Source organism: Xiphophorus hellerii, chromosome 23, assembly GCF_003331165.1.
Source record: "Xiphophorus hellerii strain 12219 chromosome 23, Xiphophorus_hellerii-4.1, whole genome shotgun sequence".
Taxonomy (NCBI): Eukaryota; Metazoa; Chordata; class Actinopteri; order Cyprinodontiformes; family Poeciliidae; genus Xiphophorus; species Xiphophorus hellerii.
This window is the reverse complement of record NC_045694.1, coordinates 18098702-18122494: the sequence shown is the minus strand read 5'-3', so window position 1 is coordinate 18122494 and position 23793 is coordinate 18098702. Positions and strand designations below refer to the sequence as shown.

The 23793-nt window shown below is 40.9% G+C and overlaps 1 protein-coding gene across 1 annotated transcript in view; it reads left to right on the top strand.

Moving 5' to 3' along the window:
• ndst1a (N-deacetylase/N-sulfotransferase (heparan glucosaminyl) 1a) overlaps nucleotides 1-23793 on the top strand; it is a 65670-nt gene that overhangs the window by 22745 nt on the left and 19132 nt on the right. Inside the window, 1 exon segment of the mRNA XM_032554716.1 lies at nucleotides 19780-20816. Within this exon segment, the coding sequence (XP_032410607.1) occupies nucleotides 20271-20816 (546 nt within the window). The 5' untranslated portion in view covers nucleotides 19780-20270.

Here is a 23793-nt window from a genome sequence, read left to right as displayed (position 1 = left end):
TTGAGTGCATGAAAATGGCTTTTTTAAGCTTGATTCCATATTTAAATGCTTCATCTTTCAGAAACAGTGAACATGGCAAGACGTTCTCAGTAAATAAATGAACTCTGACTAATTTGTTGAGTCTCACTGGAGTGCAAAATACAATTAAGATGAGTGAAATGTCAGAGCAAGGCATTCATGGTACAGTTTTTAGAGTACTTATCTTCTTCTGGGAGAAGGAGTGACAGTTAGATAAATGGTGAGACGCAAGATCTCTCCAGCCACTCTGCGCAAGCAAAGTGTCACAGATGGACGGTGAACATCACCCTGTCACTTCTCTCCACCTTTCTGCAGCCTCGGCCTTTCAGCAGATATGACTGTGACATCGCCTCCACCAACCTCCATCTCAGCTCTCCGCTCTCATCAGCTGCTCAGCTTTAATTAGATGAGGATGATTTCAATAAAGTTACTGCCGTCCTCACTCCCATTAGTTATATTAACAGTCGGATTCCAGCTTCTGGAGTCTCCGATCCGCCGCGTTTCACCGGGGGGGCGATCCTGCTCTTTTCATGGATCTGTGTAACCTAGTTACTGAGGCCCAGCAGGGGAGGCCAATCAATTAATGAACAAAAGGAGCCCGCTCAGTGAGCAGCAGCACAAGTCTGGATCTATAAACAGGGCGCTCCCAAAACATGGTTGCTGTCAATTCAGTGCTCATCTGATGGATGTTGTTTTGCTTTGTTATTTTCCCTGTGTGGGTGTGAGGCACTGTTTCACTAGTGTCGAATAAAACTGGAGAATATATGTTACTTGAGTGCAGTGCAAAAATGAGATAAATGTAGCTCTGCTCAGTTATGTAAAGAAATTAGAATCGCAATTATATTGATTAGTATTGAAATTGTTGTCCAGAATGGTTACACATGGAACTTAGAAAAAAACAAAAAACAAAAAAATGAACAGTCAGTTGTCTTATATATTTAAGCATGTTATGCAAAATTATACAAAATAAGGTTATTTTAATACATAAAATTTAAAAAATATATAATAAACAGTAAATCAATTGTGCATGCATATATTAAGTAATTGCTGGAGAAGAACATTATACTTGTTGATCATTATAGAGTAACCTTACAGACCCTTTTTTACTAGTACCGCTACAGCACAGCTCGACTTGACTCAACTTTATCTCTTCATGGTTCGAGTGGTTTTTCATTACAATTGAGTAACAACACTAGCAGGTGGGGTCATGATATAGTGGGCGGCAGCTGACTCCGACAAGTAGCGCAACTTAACCTGTACGCGACACAAGCACAGCACAACAATGGCGACTTGGAAGCTATGTTGAACCATCTGTGGCTTTTTGTCCGACTCAAAACAGAAGAGAGCCAGAAAAGACTCAGAAGTACAGGAAAGTGTGAGAGTGGCACTTATGGCAATACCACCGACTCCACCCCCCAGACAATCGGTGACCAACAGCCTCTGACGTGTTCAGCCCATCTTGACTGAACCCCGAGTGAAATAGGTTCTCAAAAGAGGGTGGTACATTGTAATGGTACCACATAGTATTTTCTAGTGGGAAACCTTTACAACCAAGTGGAGTCAAGTCGAGCCAACGCTGAGTAGGCACTATTTCGTTTCTTTCTTTTTTTCTGCAGACAATCCTTGAGTAGCATAGATTTGGAAAGAATCACTGTGGATAAACCTTCAAGCTTCTTATTTCAAATTGATCCTGAATATAATGCGAGCATATGTTTTACCTCTTATGCTATTTGTATGGAAAGCCAGTCTGCAGTCTGACTCTTTTTGTTGTTTTCCATAATTAGAAAAAATTACAAACAATTGAATTTGTCCATTTCATATTAGTGATAACTGCTGATGGTATTACTGAAAGTACAGGCTCCCTTCCTGCTGTATGCAGAGTCTAAATCTTTTCCAATAATTTTTTAAAAGGATTTTCAAAAGACTCCCAACATCCATATCTCCACGCCTGACTGAGACCTTTCCAAACAGACTCCATGCTGTGAAGCCCAGGGTGCTTCTAATAAAACACTGACTTGAAGAGGTGAATGTTTATGTAATCTTATTTAACATTCACATATTTTATTTTGTAAAAATCAGTAATTACTTTGGTATTAAAACTTTTCATTTTGTCACAAAAGACAAACTTTGTTGATCATGGTTGATTTGTAAAAATAATAAAAATAGTAAAACATCTAAAGTAGTAAATACTTTGCAGAGACACTGTAACTTTCGGTCTTCTTAACTCAGTAACTACATCAAAGGTGTCTTCACAAATATGAAATCAATGGTTATTTGAGTTAAAGCTGAATATCAGGCTGTTCCAAACACCAGCAAATTTCTCTAAGCTACATCTCTACTCTAAACTACAGGAAAAATTAAGTAGAATTTCAGCAGGTTTAATTGTTTTTATTTTTTATTTCTGTTAACATGTTAGCTGTTAGGTTAGAGATAGGGAGTTAAGCTAAAGAAACAGATATGTGTTCACAGGTTAAATGTCTATATTAAGAAATTGCCTGAGGGCACCAAGCTCATTTTGATGGGCACCTCTCTTTTGTGTGTTATCCACCTGTGCTTGCATGTTATCTTTCACCACTTTCTCATCTTTTCTTTTTCTCAATACCTCTTTTCATACCAGTGAGGCACATTTTTTTTCCCTTTGCAGCTCACCTCTCTACCCCCCATCCTTCAGGTCCACTCCATATTCTGTGCTATCCTTTGTCTTTCTAGCCTCCTGGTCTCTTTATCATCTCCTTTCTTAATCCGGCTTTCGTCCCCAGCGTCCCCCCGTCCTTGGAGTTTCCAGCTCTGTCTCCTAGTGTGTGAGATCAGGGAACAAGCTGTTGTAACAAGCTGCTGAATAATGTAAGCTCAGGCTATAGGCCAGAGTTTCAGTTAACCCTTTGATCTCTGATCACACGATGGGTAAGGTAGACGCAGTCATAGACGAAGCCAGACAGCAGAGGAAAGCTGCCCGGAGGACTTTTTGCTTCCTCCTGTTGGTACCAAGAGGCTAAAGTTTCCCCATCCGGTCTCTTTGTCGACGCCTTTGTAAGCAAGAACGCGCCGAGTTTCCCCATCCTTTGTTATTCTAACACTGATGTATAATTAAAGGGTTAGAAAAGGCCAGGCTAAATAATTTATACCACTGCAAAGAGGCTGTGGCTTTCTGAACTTTATTGTACTATGTATTTTTACTTGTAGAGCAGATTTAAAAAATCACTAGTTTGATTTCTTTTTTTGTATGGTCAACACTGATTTAATATGGTGAAAGAATGATAATGTTATTCTTTCATCATCTTTTGTAAAGGAACATATTTCATCATTTTTATAACCTATTCCTTTCCAATTTGGTCAGGTCGCAACAATAAGAAATGGAAAAGTAATAGCTGAAAACTGCCTAAACATGAAGATTGGCATCACTGGCTTAGCCCCGTGGGCTTAATGCGAGGTCTCTAGCTCCAAAATGAGCTCATGTAATGAAGTCTTGGCAATTGGTCCAATGAGTGGGAGGAAGTAGTATCCTGGACATCTAATATTTCTTCTGTTTAGAGGCTCATGGCATGGAAACTACAGGAACATTAGCCATTATTGTTGTTAAAGTAATGTTTTCTCAACAGTACAGTTAGTTTGCTAAGAGGCTAATACAACATGTCTGTCCAGCACCAGATGACAGAGTTGCTATGTAAGTATCCTGGCTAATTAACTAGCTAGTATAAGCAGGCTATCAGTTTTATTCTATAAAGAGCAGAATAACAAAAAAGGACAATATTCTGTGCCAAGAGCTCTAATAAAAACTTACAGTGGAATCACTCTAGTTAGTATTTTCCTTGAATTTTACAAAATACTAAATTGTCGTCATTTATATCATACACACTTCTTGTTTTGTTTGATGACTGGCTATAAAGACATTTTGCAGTTCAAAAAGGTCATTTGAAATTATTCTTCTGCGTTGCAGAACACTAGAATTCAACTTATTATTCATTTGGTCCATTCTCACAATATTTATAGATTCCGTGGCTTTAAAATGTTGACCATTTTATTCTAAGATTTTTGTGTTTTGCAGTAAATCTTTAACTTTATTGGAGCTGTACACTGGTTTGTATCAATGAGCTGATCGAATTATGCCTTTCTAGTCACAAAAGACCCCAGCTAGCACATAAGGCCTCATTAACTCTTTGTAATCAATACAGATCCCCCTCTCCTTAAGTGCTCCTAGTTAGCTTTCAAGCCTCATGTCCCGAGGCTAGGGTGTATTGATCTGTCGCTCTGATTGGAAGTTTCCCCTGAAGAGGTGAAGGATGACATTGGGACAGAAGATGTCTTGGCAAGATTGGAGACTTCAGGACTGGATCGGCTTTCTTCCTCTCACCCCCCACCCCACTTCTGTCACCACACCTGTTACAGCCAGGAGGATGAAAAAAAAGTGTCACAAATCTGTCTGCCTGTGCAAGTCTGTGTGTGTGTGTGACAGAGTGGAAATGGCTGTTTGTGTGCTCACAAGAGCGAACGGCTGAGAGGCGTATCAAATGAGAAATGTGTTACATGGGGTTTATGGTGACGGCTTGCGCCTCGGCGCTTTGACTCAGGAGGCTTCCAGTCCCGTCATGGATGGCTAAGAGGAGACGGATTTCAGATTTTACAAGGCTAACCCGCGAATTAACCGTCTGCTTTAGCTATCAGGTGGTAGGACCCAAAACCATCCGCACGCACATGCTCGCACACATACGTTTGTGGCTCTCCACACATGAGAGCACATATACATACAAGCCATTAAACTGTCAGGGATGATGTGTGTCTGTGCGATGCTGCTCTGCAGCATTTAATCCATAACTCTGACAGGCTGCTTCCCAGCCTTGAATGGGCTGGGAAGTGGATTGCTGTCTCTCCACACTTAAATGCAAGAAGTTTTGCCTCTTTCGTTCCCTGATTTTACCATTTTGGCTCCAAAGCGTATAAGGCCAATACGTATACCAAGCATGCAGCCTGGTGAGAAGTTTGACCATTTGCACAGCCTCCAGCTAACACCCCCCTTCTGTAAACTGATACATGTGTATGGTGTCACAGTTGGATACACAGCAGCTGTAGAGGCAGCAATGAAGAGGGGAAATGGGAATAGCCAGCACAGTAGACAGAGCCCAGATAGACCTGTCAGCTCTGTGACACCCACGCATACCTCACACTCTGGTCCCAGAGCGGCAGCACAGGAAGGGAAAGCAGGGCGGCTGGGCTCAGGTAAAGAGCTTCGGAGAGTGCCGGTGGTAAAGTTTAAAATAAAACTATGAAACAGAAAAAGGTGGGCTGAGGCAAAGCTGTTTATTTCAGGGAAGCTTGAAGGACCTATGGGAGAGGGATTTGGAGACCTGCCATAAACAATCTCTTCAATTATTCAGCATCTTTTAGCTTTTTGTTGTTTATTGTTTCCCGCAGATTTTAAGGAGATGTCCCCTTAAAGTTTCATATTTAGTTCTAGATCTGATGGACTTGAAAGACTGATGTAAAAACAGATTTGTCTGTGAGTCTGGACCTTCATCCTCTTTTACAATCCTCGCCATAAACACCAAAGTTGCTGGTCTCTGCCTCGTTCAGTTCACTGTTGTAGTGTAAACACTGACTAATTATTGTACCTCTTACTGAGCTTGCCTTCTCAAATTTAAAAGTAAGCTAAAGTTAGGGATTCTTTGGTACATTTGAAAATACTTATGCTTGGGAAGGCAAAAAACATTGCCTTCACCGGCAATATCTTTTGACATATATTTTCTTCAAACGCTGACCTTAGTTTAAAAAGGATTACCATGGTAAGATACAGTATATCAACATTTTACCAGAACAGTTATTGTTTTTGTAAGTGGTTGTGGTCTATATATCACGTAAAATGTGCACTGAATGCTGGGGAAAGTATAGCATACTTTAGCTGTGTGTCCCAAGGATTTTTTTTAAGAAATGATTTTTAGTTTTGTTGTGCCTTTAAGAATTGGCATTAAGCTGATGCAGATTCAAAGATTGATAATTAATTCAATTTGCAAATCAGAATAAACTGCGTAACCTTAAAGGACAGAAAAATAACCCACTACATTTCTTAACTATTGGACCTTACTTACTTGGCGCTAATGTTAAAAAGATGATACAAAGTCCGGACAACATTGCACCTAAAATTTAGGTATAATTTGTTTTCACATCTGTAACACATTGCAGAAGTTGTGAGCTAAAATAAGTTCCTTCTGTTTTTCTCTGTTCCCCATTTCAGTTCTATGATTTAAACAATAAATGTACTGTATCTGCTCCTAATGAGGCTATAAAATGATTTAAATCTAATCTGTGTTGCAACTAAGCTGCACACCACAGACCCTAACCTTGTCTTTGTTTAATCACCACAGATTAAATCCAAAATGTCTAAGAAATACTCTCAAAACCGTAGGAAAGTAAAAAAATAAATTGGTAAAACCATAAAATTAACTCTTTTGCTACAGGTAGACTACTTTCTGACTTAATCATTCAATGGTTGTGTGACCAATGATAGCATTTAGTGACACAGCCAGTAAATACAAATTTTGAATCTAGTTCTCATCTCCCAACAGATTGGTGAATCACCCAGGCAGCACTTATTAAATGCTCAGTCCAGAAACCCTGTCGACTTTTGGCCTCTTCATTGCAGAGGTAATCAGGTTTTGATGATGGCCTTCTGTAAGACAGATGCTCCTCTCACTTACTGGAAAAAAGGTATAATTTAGATATTTTCTGTGCCGCTCTTCCATACATGAACAAAAAAGCATCAGATATTGTTTTTCAGTTATTTGTGAGCTTATTTTTAGCATGCAAAATCATTTATGAATACACTTTGTGATGTTGGAAAATTGTTGTGATGACACTCTTGGCCCATGCTGTTATTATTTTTTGTTATGTTTTGCTAGTTTCTGGTTACAGTATTAGCATAGAAAATAACAGATTTAGCGGAAAGTTGAAAAGTGAAGCTGTACGGTTACCTGTAGTTTGTGAGATGGCAGAAAATCTTCTCTTATGGCCAGTCTTCAAAAATACACATGATTATTTGTGGGATTCATTACTGGACCTACGACTGGGATTGTAATGGTGTTACTGCAGTAAGCCGATGATGATACTGGTCCTTCCTCTGCACTTGAATTGTTTTTATGCATGTAGTGTCTTTGCTCTGTTTACCTCAGGCGGGGGGGCTGTGTCAAGTGTGTGCTGTTTATGTAGAGCACACTGTGGATAAATTTGCACTTTCATTCGGTTATCTGTTGTTCTTGATTGTGCTTTGAAAGCGAGCCGATGATTGGGAGGAGTGTGCTTTTTATGCTGGAGGAAAACTCCTTATCTGCTTGATCTTGCAAGCAAAAATATGGGCGGCCCAACAGAATATCATTTCTTGTGTCAGCTTTTCTTCCGCGCTGGGATGTTCTCATGGGAACGTATTTCTGCTGCGCGAATCAGACGGATCAGTGCGGGCCGTTTCTTATCTGGACATGAAAGCGCGGGAGATGGAAGAGGTAGGCGAGAAAGGGAAAAGGAGAGGAAGGGCTCCCCTGGGTATGATGGTACCTGAATTTTGCACAGCAGCCTCTTGAATCTAACTCATCATCATTTCATGAGCACGTATTATACTTATCTATTTTGCAAGGCAGGATTTGCCTGCATCTCTGCTGTTGTCCATCAGACTGATTGAACAGATTAGACAGTTATATTGTTTATATCGCCCCAGCAGCCTTTGTTGCAGCTTGCCTGAGGGTTTTTATAATTAGTTTAATCGTTTTCAGCTATTTCTCTTGCTTCTAACAGCTGCATTTCTGGTTCAAATGAGGGCTGCAAATTGGCTACTGAAGCAAATGTAAGAGTTGCTCTCAAACTGTGCAGAGCTCTGGTTAATCCTTGCAGGGATGCACCCATCTTAACTTTCTTCGCCAATTTCCATTACCTGGTCATTGCCAAGCTTTGATCTGCCAATACAGATTCTGATTTTCCTTAAAGCTCCCTTCAGATTTTATTTGTATGGGATATCAGATGTCATCTCATGGCATCTTACAAGACAAACTGATGCAATTTTATATACAGAAATATACAACCAATCATATATACTGTATTTAATTAAATACATTCCAGTTTGATCCTAGTTATAATACAATTCAGTCAAGTCAAGTTTAGTTTGTTATGGCAAAAGTGTTTGATTTTGCAGCAATACTTTCTCCTTAGGGAGCATGTGGCGACAGTGAAAAGAAATAACTTCTTTTTAGCAGGAAAAAACCTCCAGCAGAACCTGGCTCAGTGTGAGAGGCCACCTGCTGCCAACAACTGGGGGTCGCAGAAGCACTGATCTATGTCGAAGAAAAGGTACACAGGGTTAAAAGTGGCAGTAGCTGCTTTAGTGGCTTCCTTTAGAAAAGAAACACAGCTAGCAGATGAGATCTGAGCCAGTAGTACAATCTATAGGGTGAAAATGAGTCATTTAGTTGCAGCAGTAGCTCCTACAGTGACTTTATTAAGGAGAGAGAACTACTGCAAGAAGATGCAACGTTGTTGTACAATTTGGTTTATATTCTTTAGAAAGTGATTTAACCCCCCCACAGTCCTATGAGGGGTTGAGTGGATCCCACGTGAGCGTTTTACCCTGTGTGCGGTCCTCTTGAGCTCACATTTACCCTGCATGTGCTTTTATGGGTTTTTTGGTTGTAGAGGCTTTTGGGAACTGACAGGCTGACAGGGGAAGCCCCCATTACTTCCCCGTTGTTTGACCGTGATATCTGCCGCTCTCTTCCTGAATGTCGCGTTAATACTGCAGGAGAGTAAACCAGTCTTTAGCATCACATATTATTTATTAGTTCAGCTAGTCTTACATTTCTGTATGTATTCCTCAGAAAAAATAGATCCTTATTTTAATTTAGAGATTTCCAAAAGACTGCCAGCCTTTTCAAATCACAAAAGTTTCATACCAGATGGTTAAGGCTCAAAAAGATCACACAGCAACTTTGCTGCAGTACGCAAAGCCTTGCTGTTATCTCCTACAAATCCTGCTCTCTCTCATAGCCTGGACAAACAGCAAAATGACTTAACATGTTAAAGATCATAGTTTCATTTCTTTATCTTTTGTACATCTCTGTGCTTCATCTGACTTCATTTTAAATATCACACCGGAACTAAAATTAACAACTTGGGCTCTCCTTCAGTAACAGCCTCCACATAGAAGAGTGTTGTTACCATTACCCATTAACTCTTAATGCATTCCCTGATTAGGATAAAATAAATTTTTGGAGTTCCTTCCCAGCATGTCACTGGTTTGTGCCGATTCTGGTCTTTTTCCAATGTCTCTGTATATCTTTACACAATCCAACTAAACTGCCATTTGGTTTGAGTGACTGCATAAAACTACTCTAACAAGTACTGTTCTTTGCCATTGGCCCCTCCACCCAGATCCCAAAACCCCTCCAAACGCCTACGCCAGCGCTCTCATTCACAGACAGACTACGCCATATCCGCGACCAGTTTGACTTTCACCTCTGAGTGATGTTTATTATCTACATGAGGAGGGGACCCATTATGATTTCTCTGTCCCAGTGGAGTCATTGTACTGCCCGCCATGCTCTCTTGTCCTTCAGTAGTGTCCTGAGATGACAGTGGATAAACAATGGGAGCAAACAGTCACTCCCTCCAGCATTGATCTGGTTCTCCCCCCCCCCTTGTCCCTGCTTTCACCAGCAACGCCACATTGATTCCACCTACGCTCAATTTATATGAAAGCAACCCCCTACTTCCACGCACACACTTGGACTTCTTTTTTTTCCCCTTTTTACCAAGACTGACAAAAATGATAAATGACTAGCCCATTCAGTCCTGCTGCCACCACCTCCCTCTGCCTGATGCCGGCTGTCCGAGTCACTACATACCTATTCGAGTCTCATAGAAATCCAGTCGAGTGAGCAGCATTTTCTTTCCTCTCAGGGAAGAGTCTGAGGGGCCGCCCTGTAATTCTCAACACAAATAATGTTCGCTGCCATAATTTCATCCCTGCAGGACATCCATATTCATGATGTCTAACACTTTAAAGAAAAAGACAAATGAAGGAAATGATAATGTATTTCACTGTAGGGGTCACTCATTCTGTGGCTGCTGCCTAATGGTGCGCAGTGTCACTCAAAGATGAAGTCATGTGCACCGTCTCCAAAGCGAGGTCAATTATTTCCGTCCATTTGGCTGAATCGGTTCGCTCTTTTGTTGCGCCGTCATTATCTGCATGATTTGTCCGCTATGTAATCAAATGAATTAAACTGTTGTTAATTTAGACATCACCCTGCATAAAACAATGGTGTGACTGTCCATCTCCCGATGATTTTTACTGCACACATGCAGTGTCCCCATGTCTGTAAATGGGCCACAGAGGGCCTATAAATAGAGAGACTGTTGCTGCTAGCAGACAGCATGAGAATACGCAAATGTTAAATGCAGCCATCGGCCATTTTCTGATGTCGAGGTTTACAAGAGTTAAGAAAAAAAAAATCTTTTAGTCATCCTGCTCTTACTGCTTTGTTCTTTTTTAGTTGAAGATTGACCAAAATCAGAATGAGCAGATCAAACCTCAAAGAAAAGCAATCAGTAGGGATCGGTCAAGAAACGATTGATTGTTGCAGCTTTGCTTCTAATGCCACAGGAAACATTGGATTAACTGGTGTTTTCCCCAGCTGTTTATTACGTAGAGTAGTGCTGTAGTCCTCCACCTGCTGCTGTGAAAGACCTCTACATGTCTCCCTCCGCTAGAAGAAAGACAAACTTAACTGTTTGGCACAATTTCTAAACCTGCTTATTATATTTCTTAAAAGGCAGAACAGCAATCTGCAAAGTTTAGTGTTATTAAGTCGTTCTTGTTAAAATTAGAATGAATATGAAATATTCAGCAAATAATTGGCTGAAGATCAGTGACTGGCAGGGTAAATGCCACAAAATCATGAGTGCTTTTTTTTTTTTGGCAATGTCTTGTTTTTTTTTGTTGTTGTTTTCTGCTGGATTCAGAAATCCTACCTCTACCAGTATCATCCAGGATGTTGTACTTTGTTTCTCCGCTCAAAAATCCCACTATCAGCCACCAGTATATACTTTGATGCACTTTTTTGAGTTTAAAATATCAAATAAAGTTTATGTACATATGAGTTCATGATGGGATGATCCTGTAATTTTTAAATTGGTTGCTGCACACTGCTGGTGAACTGGCTAAAAAAAAGACTCCTTTACTTTTTCTTGTATAGGGAATGTATAATTTTGTTGCTGAAGAAAAAAAAAACACTTGAAATTATTGGTTGAGTTTTGAAACATCCTTGCAACAAATTTAGATTTAAGCATTAGGTTTGTAGCAAACAAGGATTATGTTTTTTATGTTTTGAATAAAAGTAATTGGATTCAGCTGTATATTTTTGTTTTAGATTTCTGTCCTTATACGACACAGGCCATAATGGACAAAATATACAAAACTTTTAAGATGCTAGAACTCAAAAATGTTTCATCACATCACTACTAAGGTTTAAAATAATTTTAATGAGATACTAGAAGAAGAGCCAGAGTCACTGGTGTTTTTGTCCTTTACTCAAAGTTATCGTACTGTGAGAATTTCACACTGACCATTTAATGGAACTGCATGTTTCTGCATGTGGAACAGGGTATTGATGAAGTTGCTGCTTCTGCTCTGCTCTCCAGTCTTTCTCCCTCCCATGTTCTCCTGTGGCTCCTAATACTCATCCGTGCTGCTTTTCCCACTCTGAAATAATCCGTTCTCCACTTCCCAATGCCCTCTGATCCTTCTGTTCGGATACCACCTGCTTGAGATTTAAAGAAGACTGCAGGTTAGGGAGCCTATTCGGGATTAAAATAGCTCAGCAGCGCCATGTATATTTTATGTCCTGCCCTCCCTGTTTTTATTCATCTTGGCCCTAATCAGCCTCACATGATATGAATGTGTAGTCAAACCATTACGCCTGAGCCTGCTCTAGCTATCTTTCCTGAGGACGATATCTATGTTGATGGATTGTGGCATGAACCCTTTAATGAAAGTCTAAAGCTAGGATCTTGCTCTGCCCTTTGCAGAAATTACAGAACAGTTGCAGTGCAAAGAAATGTCTCTAATTGCCATTGGACGCAGTTCTGCTGTCTTCCCATTCTCTTCATTATTGCTATTAGGAGAAGATTGCTCTCCGTTGTCTGTGTTTGAAGATGATTCTTTCACTCTTTGTCCCATTATTGTGTCAAAGAATAACATTGCAATCATTTCAATTACGACAGTGCTGGGATCGCGCTCTTCAAGTAGGGCCTTGAGATGTAATTGGAGGGGCTTTGGCGAATAGAAAGGCATTTTCCCCCCCTCCTCCTCATGTGAAATTGCCTCTGTCCTGGGGACAGTAAATTGAGTTGCTGAAAAATGATGTGATAATTCTGCCACATGGCTCAGTTGGGCAAATTGTCTGAAAGTCACTTTCTCGAGAATTAGAAGGCAAAACAACATTTCCCTCCCGAGTCTCCTGTCCTTCACGCAGCAGCATGAAATGAATTGATGAGACAGAGAGAGAGGGAAGTGTCGCTGTAAATGTTTGGAGCTGAAATGAAGCCGCCTGCTTGTGCATTCAGATCGGGTGGGAGGCAGAAGCCGGAGTGAAGACACGGTGCCTCTTTTCCTCACTATTTCACAGCCTAAGCCTTTAATCACGGCAACCACAATGGGTGCATAAAATGGAATTCAAATTTCAGATTGATTGATTTTATATTGGTGATTGCCAAGGCTGGCTTAAGAGGGGAGGAAAAGAATAAAAAAGGGAACACGACGGTGGCTTTTAAATGTACCCTCTTTAAGAAGACTAACTCTTGCTCCCTTCATGCGCTTGTTTGTCGTCTTAGATGTGCTTCAAAAGAAAAAATGAAAATTCGTGCTTTTTGAAGTTTAATCTCCCGCAAGACAGGGTAAGAGTCTGAATGCAAATGAAAAATGTACTTCGGCTTTGCTTTTTTTGCTGCTTTTGATGGAAGCTCAGCGGTTTTAGGAGTTGTGGACTGTCGGCATCACAAAAATATAAGTTTGTCGTCTCACGTCTCATGAATGAGCAGAGCGCAGAAAGAATTTAAAACAATCGAGAGAATTAAAAACTTGTTTTCAGGAAAGGTCTGGTAGGAGATTGAGGAGTAAAAAAATATTTTAATTTCATAGTATTGAAATAAAAAATGGAAGATGTCCACCAATATTTAATGACTTTTTTATTCGCAGAAAAATACTTTTTTTTTTTTTTTATTGTTGTGTAGCAATAAGCCTGTTACTGCTAATAATTTAAAGTCAGACTGGTTTTTGCACCCAGAGAAATTTTTTTGTGCAACTTTAATTAATTTGATTGTTATAATTTAAGGTTTTCTGCCCCAATGAGTAACAGGCTACTTTTTATAAGAAGACATGCCAGCTCTTGTAGCTTGTTGCTAATGTCTTTTTTTCTTTTCCAGTCTGTCATGAAAAGATAACCTGTGGGGCTCTTTTGATAGTCAAGCCATGCCAGTCTGCATTTTTTGTTGCTGCTGCTGTTGTTCTTTGCTGTAGAAATAATTATTTTTTCTTCTTCTTTCTTAATGAGAGAAAACGTTCAGTCGTTATAGATAGCTGATTGACGAGTCACTGCAAGAGATGAGGAAAAGGGACGCGCTATGTCTTGACTGACTGGAGAAAACCATGCTCTGCCTCTGTTATCACGTTAAAATACATCAAAACTGGTGTGACTTAATAGTTTTGTATTTTCAATATTTATAAATTAAACTATGATTTCTCAGGACTTTGAAAATAAACACCAGCCCATGCCTAGTTTTGTTCAATCTGCGCCCTTCAAGTCATCTTCCACACTAGCAGAGCTAGCATAAGAACATTTAGCACTGTTTGCAGTGTCAACATTAACAGGATTACAGATTAGGGATTACATCTGCTTCTTTCTTTTCCATTTAACCTTGTCCTTTGCCCCGTTGAAACATTTCAATGGTCAAACTAAACTCATTACCATCTTTTTTTTTTTTTTAAAGCCCTAAGCATTTGAACAAATTCTCAGGAATAAACAAACAAGCAGACCTTCAACTAATGAGTCTCCCAGGTCTGTCTCTTTTGCAGTCGAGCCACTTTGGTACATCCACATCAATACACAGAGACAGAAAAGTGATAACGGCAGCAGCAGCCTTTTGATGAGTGTCCTATGGATTACTGCCCCCTTTCTGTGCCGTTTCCATCCGTCTGATCACGACGCATCTCCAGAGTTTCCATGGAGAACGTGTGGTTGCCAAGGCCTGTGGTGGCTGATCACAGAGGGTCATCGTTTATTTCTGTCAGTCAGCAGCAAGGGGAACAGATTGGCAAGGAGAGATGACAGAAAAGAGGGGCTGGGGGAGGGGCGAAGGCACTGCCGGATCCTGAGGGGGCAGTGAGGGTCCGGCTCTCCTTTAGAAGTTTATTTGTCCAGGGGATCACCAACATGTAGTCTGATGGTGTTAATGTACTGACTCTCCTCGCAAATCCCCGTGCCACTTAGTCTTATTCACACTTTAAACAAAGTGCAGCAGCAGTGCAGAGGTGGGAGGGAGGTGAAGTAGGGAGCAGGACGCACGAGGAGGCTACATATGGCCAACTGCTGCGTTGTTTATTCCAAGAGTTGTTACAGCTGAGGAGCAGCCTCAGTCTCCCTGCTCCTCTTCATCTCTCATTAATCTAACAGTATGGTTCTGGCCCGCTGCCCGTGCTGTTGAGCGAGCAGGTTTGAAGTGACCACCCACTTCGAAGAAAAGCATTATTCCGTCTTCTCGTCCGTCACCTGCTATTGTTTATTCTCTCTGCATTTCTCAGCTGCCATAAAATAATGAGGGGAACATTTGAATTTTTCAGATTGATGGTCACCCTCAGGGGTCATTCTTCTTCTTTATTTCTTCCCCTAAATTAGATTTTCCGTCTTTTAGCTCGCTGTTTTTCATTCTCTGTCCTTTACTGTTTTCCTTCCTGTCAGCTCGTGGTTCTCCCCCGCCCTCTCTCTCTCGCCAGTCCTCCTGCCAGACTTCTAGTCCACGTGTGCAATTACATAGCTCACATTCAGTCAGGGCTCTTTCCATCACAGAGAATGAAAAGGTTTGTTAACACGCGCGTTCCTCTTCCTCTTCTTCTTTATGCATGAGTTAAGACTGAGTTTCTTTGGCAGTCTGAAACACTCCGTTGTGTTGAAACCTTTTGGCTGGTTCTTGCCTCCCCAATATGTCTGCCGGCTATACCTCTCATTGGCTTCTGCAAAAAAAAAAACATGAAATATTCATGCTCCTCTTTTCTCCTCTCTCTCCGTTCGTGAATCAATTATTTTGTAGAACGGGGATCTCAGACTTTCACGTGGCTTCTCCGAAGGTACCTGCGGAGGGTAAAGTGGAAGACGCATTAGGTGAGATGGGCATGCAGACATTTGAGACCCATTAGCCATTATTTTGTGCAGTTGATCCAATATTCTCATCATGTCCTAAAGTATCCTGCTCTCTATTTAGCCTTCCTAATATCACTGCCTCGCACTCTGGGCCTTGAGGTTTCCATTAATTTATCCCCGCGGCTCTCACCCTCCCGTCTCATGCCATCACCCTCCATCTCTCACACCGTCTTCGTCCTTTTCTTTCAGCTGCACATCTCTTTCTGAAGGTCAACATCGGGAGGCAGTCATGTCTGCTGTGAACTGGGCAAGAAGCGAGGCATCGGCTCTCTGCGTGTGTTTTGTCACCATTAAGTCTGCTCCCAAGTCATGTCAGCAGGGTCATTAGAGTCGCAGTGGAGCTTATTGGGTCCCTGCGGACATCGGCCAAAGATAGCACATCTTGAGCCTGATTACTCATGATCAAAATATAAATAAATTAGAGACTTTTTCCTAATCAACCTAGACAGGAAATGAAGAAACTACTTTTAAAAAAAAAGAAGAAAAAATATATGTGCTTTCCTGTTTCATTAAATAATTAGACATAATATGTTTATAAATGTCTTTGTGTACAAATAATTGATTTTTAAAGAAAGAGTTTCAGGTTACTGTTAAAGCTTGTGCATTTGCTGTAGCTTATCCTCTATCATAGACATTGATCTCCAGCTTGTTGCAAAAAGCAATATGACCCTCACTTCCATACTATAAATTTGTAAAACAAACACAAAACTACTAATTGATATACAAACATCAGATGTCAGAGGAAGGGTTTCTGAACTGTCCTCAGAATAGACAATGTTAAATAGGATTTTTTGTGTATTCTGTTTTAATGGGCGATGTAAAAAGAGTTTTTTTTAAATTATTATTATTCTGTGGTGTACTTTTAAAAATGTTAGTTTGCTGAAAGCTGATGATGGTCTTTAACAAGTCAAGGGCTGATTGCCAGTATCAGACAATGACAAGGTTTCAAACAGTTATGATTTTGAAATGTGTAATATCTTTTATCATATATTTTCTAAAGTTTAAAGTCCTTAAATTGTAATACCAGTGGAAGTGACCAGAGTTTTCCCTCTAAGGAGCATGAAGCAGGACAGCTTTCCGCGATAGTTGTTGAGCACTGCTTTTCAGCAGGCTGAAAGGAGGCTGGTGCGTTTCCTTGTACTCAAAAGAATACAAGGAAATGTGGGTTGCACCTCCCTCTCTTCCATAACTTAATTATTATGACTTGCAACATAAAAGAGTTCCATTATCGGTAATATTATGACAAAAGTTGATTTTAAAGTAACACTTGCAAAGCTGTGAGTTCTCAGTCTGTCCAGTAGCTGACTGGCGAAGTAATCAGAACAACTAAATTACTAAAGCCATCTGTTGTCACTTTGTAAAATGCAAACATCTGAAAAACATAGGCTATGTTGCCATTTTTGTAAAGCTTTGAGCTCCTGATATCAATTGCTTCTTGAAAATATAGTACAAGATTCGAGAAGACTAATCTTTCTCTATATATTCCAGAAAATGCAGATCCTGACGTTGACTGTGATTTCCCATAAAGGTGCCAACATTTCCAAAGCCAACATGTTCCATGACAGACAGATTTAGAGCATCAGATGATGAAATAGAGCCGCATTGCTTTACTCTTTTCTGTTATCTACTGAAATCGTGTATCTATCACAACATGATTGGTCCACAGACATGCGTTGATATATTGAACATATGGCTTTCTTTAAAATTTTCATTTATTCTACAACATCATTTTAGACCATTGCTAAAAGTGGTTAGTCTAGTAGTAGTCGTTTTCTCAAAGTGCCCACACCACACCAAAGAGTGTTGTCAATGTTGTTTTATTGTCATACCACCTTGATAACCTTGATATAGTTCCTCAAACATGTTATACATTTTCTGTTTTAAAATTTTCATGTAAATACTGTGAAACTGGTATTTTTACCTAAGGTTAAATCTGAAAGCAACCCGTGCTTGTTTGCTACTTTCTCTCATTTTTGCAGCTGTGTGAGTTTGGTTTCCTTTAAGTAGATTCAAGCCCTCTTGCCGCAGAGGTCTGAAGAAACCCCTCCTCGGCTTCTGTGTCATGTGAAGTTGTCACTCTCGCGTGGCCGTCTGCTTCGCTGTTTCCAGCAGGAGTCACTTCCTGCGGCTAATCATACTTTGATATGCTGTGGCACGAACCTCGACTGCCTTAGAAATGAACAAACAAGGCGCCCTGGGAGATCTCTAGGCGACCGGAGCTGTTGGTTTTTGTCTGTTGCACCATGATACGTCCTCTGTACACCCACCTATTTTTTTTTTCTTTTCACGGTCTTTCTCTTTACATTAGTCTCTGTATCTCTGTGAAGAGGAAAGTTGGACACCAGTCAGAGAAACAGAAGTGTGATTTCTGCCTTTCCACTCGCAGCGAGATTTAATGCGTCTTGTTAATCTTAGCTGGAAGCATGGAGGCTGTAGAGAAATGCCAGAATGAGTCTCAACTGCATTAGACGTATACAACCGTTTTCTCTTCGCATGTCCTGCTGCGTCTGCTTGAATTATTATTTTGGTAATCAATAGAATATCCTTAAAGAGTTGTGCAAACTTATATGCTTAATGTTATTCACCTTTAATTAAACCAGAATGCCATTATTGCATCCTTTTTATGTCCATTTGTGTCGGTCGAGATGAGTTTTGGTGGTCAGTGTTTATTGCCTTGGAGTTAAGAAGGATGCGACTCTAATGTGGTGTTGAGGGTTTTATAAAGAGGAAGCGTTGCACCACAATAGCTCTCCAACTTAATGGTCAGAGGATTTTCTATGCAAAGGTAATGATGCTCCGTCTCGTTTCTCCCACCAGCACTCTAAATGGACAAAAGATGTTTTTCTAAGTGCCGAGCTTTACACTGTTCTCACGCCGCATCCTGGGTCTTTCACACTTGGCTTGATAGAGATAGTCTAAAAAGGCTGAGGTATTATGTTCGGTCTGCAGAGAGTATGGAAATGTATATCGAGTGTGCTGAAGGATTTTGCTACAAAGGAGAGGGTCTGATTGTTGCCAAGTCTGTCTGTCACTGTTTTCCACGCCTCTGCGCTCGGATTGCTACCCCTCCTTCGGCTTGTTTTTTTGTGGTGCTGGTTCTGTGTGGGGTTTTTAGGGCTTGATGGCTTCACTCGTGTGCTGTCGCACGTTTTCACTGGATTGAACTGTGAACAAGCTCGTGCTGGATCTCTCTTTCTCTACTTCCTCCTATGAATTGTGTTGTGTCTGTAAGACCTGGAATATTTGCTTTATTTGTGTGTTTAGGGTTGGAGGCACACAGGCTGCATCGCCTTGCAGGATTCTGTAGTAAAAGTGGAGGAGCTGCAGAGAACCACAGCTCAGGTGGAAATAAATGGCAACAGGACAACTATTAATGGTGAACTCCACAAATCTGTCTTTTATGGAGGAGTGGCTAGAAGAAAAAATAGTCATGTTTGTAATTGGTCACACACCATCTGCCACTGAAACATGGTGGTGGCAGCATCATGCTGTGAAGATGCTTTTCTCCACTTGTGTACCTCATTCTTCAGTAACTTTTCTTTCTTTTATCCTTCCCTGTGTTTACTGCCTTTCTTCATTCTGTCCCACATTCTCTATCTCGTCTTTAATGCCTTCATTCGTTCTTTTTCTCCGTTTCTAGCTTCATTTTTACTTTCTATCCTTTTTTGTGTCTTGTCTTCCTTCATTCACATTTTGCTTTGTCCTTAAGGTCTTGTCCTTCCCTCCGCCCTGCCTTCCATCCTCACTAGTGTCAATTCTTCTTTTCGATTTGTCCTTCATTCTCTCCTACATTATGTCCCTCCACCCATTCATCCCTGTGTCCTTCCTTTTTGTTTCTTCTTTCTTTGCTTTCTCCATTTCTTCCTCATAACTTTCTGTCACTATGTCTCTGTTTTTTTTTCTTTTGTAGGTGTCATATGTAAAGTGAAACCCTTACATAGAATTTCACAACAAACTTTAGTGTTTATACTATAAAAGTAGTTAAATTGACTGAAGAAGGATCAGATTTCTTTTAAAAACAAATGTGTAGGAACCGTGATTGAAGTACATTGGTTGTTGTCGTGACGAGACAAAAAGAGAGAAGCTGTAGGGGTGTAAATACTTTAGGTGTGTGTGTGTAGGGTGAATCTGGCAGCTGTTTCTTTGAGTAGGATTACTTCGGAGTGAACTTTCTGATAATACACACGCATCTCCCACACGCCATCGAACCCACACAGCAGCCAAATGCAGCCTGCTGTTTGTTCTATAGGAGCTGGTATCGTGCTGCTGGATTTCAACTGAACTTTTTTCTCTTTTTCTTTTGTTTTTTTCCTAGGAGTGGAGTGTACCCTGAGGGAACGATGCTGCTCTGATGACCTGCTCGGCCTCGGCTTCCTCTAGAGATTATTCTCCAGTCAGAAGAGCGGGGCAAATTGTCGGCAGGATATGGTTGGAGGATTCACGTGATGGATAGGTGATGGACTCCTCCACCACCATGTCTCCCCCGGTGACTCGCCCTCTTCTGCAGCTCGCGCTCCGGCACGAGTGTGTACCGGCGGCCCACGAACCCTCCACTTCTTTGCCATGGTGACATAAGCGGCACTGCAACATGAGGGAGCGCCAACGTGACCGTCTTGTTTCCTTTCCCAGTAGCTGCTCTCGCTGCTACCTCCATGCTTAGCTCTGTAACAATCCGGACTCTGCTGTGAGAAATTTCTGCCTGTCTCTTTGTTTCTCTTTTTTTTGTTTTCTTTGCCTGCCGCTGAGTGGAACTGTCCCCTTGGCGGGTTGCTGGGCCGGTGGGGCGGAGCAGTGCGGCGAGAGACGATGCTGGGATGCGTGACACGCCTCCGTCGGCTGGTCCGCCTCCTTCCCCTGCAGACCTCCCTGCTCATCCTCTTCCTATTCTGCACCGTCAGCGTCTTCATCTTCTCCTACTTCCTCTATGGCGTCAAGCGAGAACCAGAGCCTTCGGCGGTGGGCTTGTCCGGCCCCGACGGAGCCTCCGCAGACTCGGACTACCCAAGGGTGGTTCCGTCCCGGCTGCTGCCCGTGCGGAGCGTCCCTGGAGGGTCTGGGGTGGACCTCGGAGGGACCAGGACAGATCCTGTGGTTCTGGTGTTTGTGGAAAGCCAATATTCTCAACTGGGGCAGGAGATCGTGGCCATCCTGGAGTCCGGCCGGTTCAAGTACCGGACTGAGATCTCTCCTGGGAAGGGGGACATGCCCACCCTGACGGACAAGGAGAGGGGGCGTTTCACGCTGGTGATTTATGAAAACATTCTCAAGTATGTGAACTTGGACGCTTGGAACCGAGAGCTGCTGGATAAATACTGTGTGGAGTACGGAGTGGGCATCATCGGCTTCTTCAAGGTTAGGACAACACCACACTCCCTGTGCCTCTCTCACCTCCCTTCCCCCTCTCCCTTACACCTTCTGCCCTGTCCATCTGGCTCCCACCATCTCTAAGGAGATGGGATTTACAGAGTTGGAAAGACCTGCCTTGTTCAATATCACTCAGTTGCTTTGCTCCTATCTTGTGTTTCTCTTCTGGTTTCTTTATATCTGTTTCTTTCTCTTTTTGCAATCTGGCCTCCTTTGCTCCTCTCCAGCAGTCTGTTAATTCTTGTTTTCTGCACTTTGTCTTTGTAGTGTCTCTTGCCTTTCTCTCCTCTATTTATGTCTCAGTCTATAACTCTTATTCCCGCGTTCTTGCTCTCTGAGTTATCCCCAGAGGCCTCTGTTTGCCTGAGGCCATCTTTCAGGTCTTATGGTTTTAATCACCCTATCTGAGCCATGGAGAGAATATAGAAGTGTGGAGGCATGGATGGAGATGTTTGGGGGGCGGCAGATGAAAGTTAGCCTGGTGGGATTTTACTGCCTGTTGAGAAAGAACAAGGATGTGCATCTTAATGTATCTGTCACATAAAAGACGTGCTTGCTGAATTGTTTGCACAGAAACATTTCCTGTCACATTTCTAAATATATATATATATATACAATACAGACCAAAAGTTTGGATACACCTTCTAATTCAATGGGTTTTCTTTATTTTCATGACTATTTATAAGGCAAGAAATCCCACTTATTAACCTGACAGGGCACACCTATGAAGTGAAAACCATTTCAGGTGACTACCTCTTGAAGCTCATCAATAAAATGCAGAATGCAGTCTTATTCACAACCCGTCAAATAAAGTGTTACCAAAATTTTTTTATTTATGTATGCTGAAACCATTAAATCAAATTTAGCAGCATTGATCATCTCAATAAACAAGTGTTACATTTATGTATCTGTGGTCTGTGTTAAAATATTAGCATTTATGGCCCCGGAAGCCCTGGGGGCCTGATGGCGCCGCTGACTTAATTTGGATTAAAATAATTCATTTTAATTGGATTTTTTGATTTGTTGTTTTTAAGACTAGTAGACAGTTTAACCCACATTTGACAGAAATGCCAACTATGCCCATTAGATTGCATGTGGCTTGTTTTAAACAAGCCCTCTTGTCTTCACGCTTTCTTCTAGCCGCCAGACTTTCTTCTAATCTTTTGAAGTTCGTTTTGATCAATATTTCTCCAGGCTTTCTGAAAGTCTGTCTTTTCTCTCATTTCTACTTTTTTTTTTAGACACTTCCCTCTGACCTATGAGTCATTCATGCATAAAAAGTCTTCTAAACTGAAAAGGGTGTCATCAGCACAGAACAGACAACTTGACAACCAGCAGTCTATCACACAGACAAAAACCGATCTCAATTCTTTAGATTAATCCATGAAAAGTACCACAGTTTGGCAGACAAAGATGTGTGGAGCCCCTTCTCCGGTTTTTGATCTGAATTCTTGTATTTTAGTGGGATTTTCTACGTGATAGACCATCCACAACGTAGTGGATGATTGTGAAGTAGAAGGGAAATAACACAGTTTTAAAAAGTTTGACAGCTCTGACCATTCTTGGCCAAAGCTTGGTAAGATTAGATGCAGAGCGTCCGTAAACATCTATAAATAAGAAGACTAGTGTTGAAAATATTTTCCTCTGCTCTTTCCGCTGCCATTAGTTATTTATGTTAGGAGCAGAGGTGACGTCAAGCTGCATGGGAAGGAGAGAAGTTATTGTCAAATAGGGTTTCACAAAAATAAAAAGCTTAAATAATTAGAAATATGACAAATTTCAACTCTCGAACTGTATTCAGTTTTTTTATATTATTCCTATGTTTAATCTATCTGTCATTGGATTTCACTGGTCAGTTTCACATGGAGGTTGTACATCTTTAATTCTGTGACTCACAAAATGCAGTAAGCATTTTCAAATCCAATTTCATAGAAAGATTGAGAGCCGACCAAGCTGACAGTTGTCAGATACCGTCAACCGATTTCTCTGTGCATCTCTAGATATAATATTTCAGAAATGCTGAGCTGAAAATGTGGCTTACAATAGATGGTCATCTGAAACACTGGGTCCTGTTTCAGGTCTCTGCTGGATTGTTTTTCTGTTTATTAAATACAGGGCTACCAGATGTTGATATCAGACATATTTTCTGATACCAATCTGAAACCTATTAGATTAGACACCTAATCCTATTTGAATACTAAATTAAAGTTAATAAAATTGGAATGTTTATTATTTTTTAAAAGTGTTTCAAAGTTTTGCACAGGGTTATTTTTACATTCCTTCTTGGATCAGGTTCCCCTCTGCCTGCTCACAGTTATGCTGAACATTTCTGTTGTTAAGTTTTGGCTTTCATTTATCTTTCATAGGAATCTGCTATGCTTCAGGAGCCTCCTGTTGAGGCACAGGCATCGTCTCTGTTCAAGGTGTCAGACTTGAGCTGTAAAACTAAGTGAAGGCTCATTGCCTTTGTTGCTTTACTTCAGTTGTGCAAAACACCTCTACTCTTTTTGTTGTTTCAAAGTCATTTGTTAAAGTTGTTACTTTTCAACCGTTTCAATCTGCAAATATATATGAATTGAAAAGACACTGTTTGAAAGAGAATCACTTTTGGTCAAATGTTAACATCAAGATTAAGGCAGTGATTTCAGCACTGATTTTCATATTTAGTGTCACTTCAACCTATGAGGGTCTAATCTACACATCTTGGTAGGTAAACAACAGTAACTTTTAGCTTCATCCTACACACCATGTAGGGTGTGGAGGTTCTGGCTGTGCCTTGCTAACGTAGTAATAATACTTAAATCTTTACACATTTGGTCACTTTACAACTGAATGCAAAGCAGTGTGACCAACGCACAGCAGTGTGATTGTGAAATAGAAATTTGGACAGCTTTTTATTATTACTAAGCTTCAGCTAGTCAAATAGCTGAAGCTTAGTAATATTGTTTGTTTGGGACAATCAACT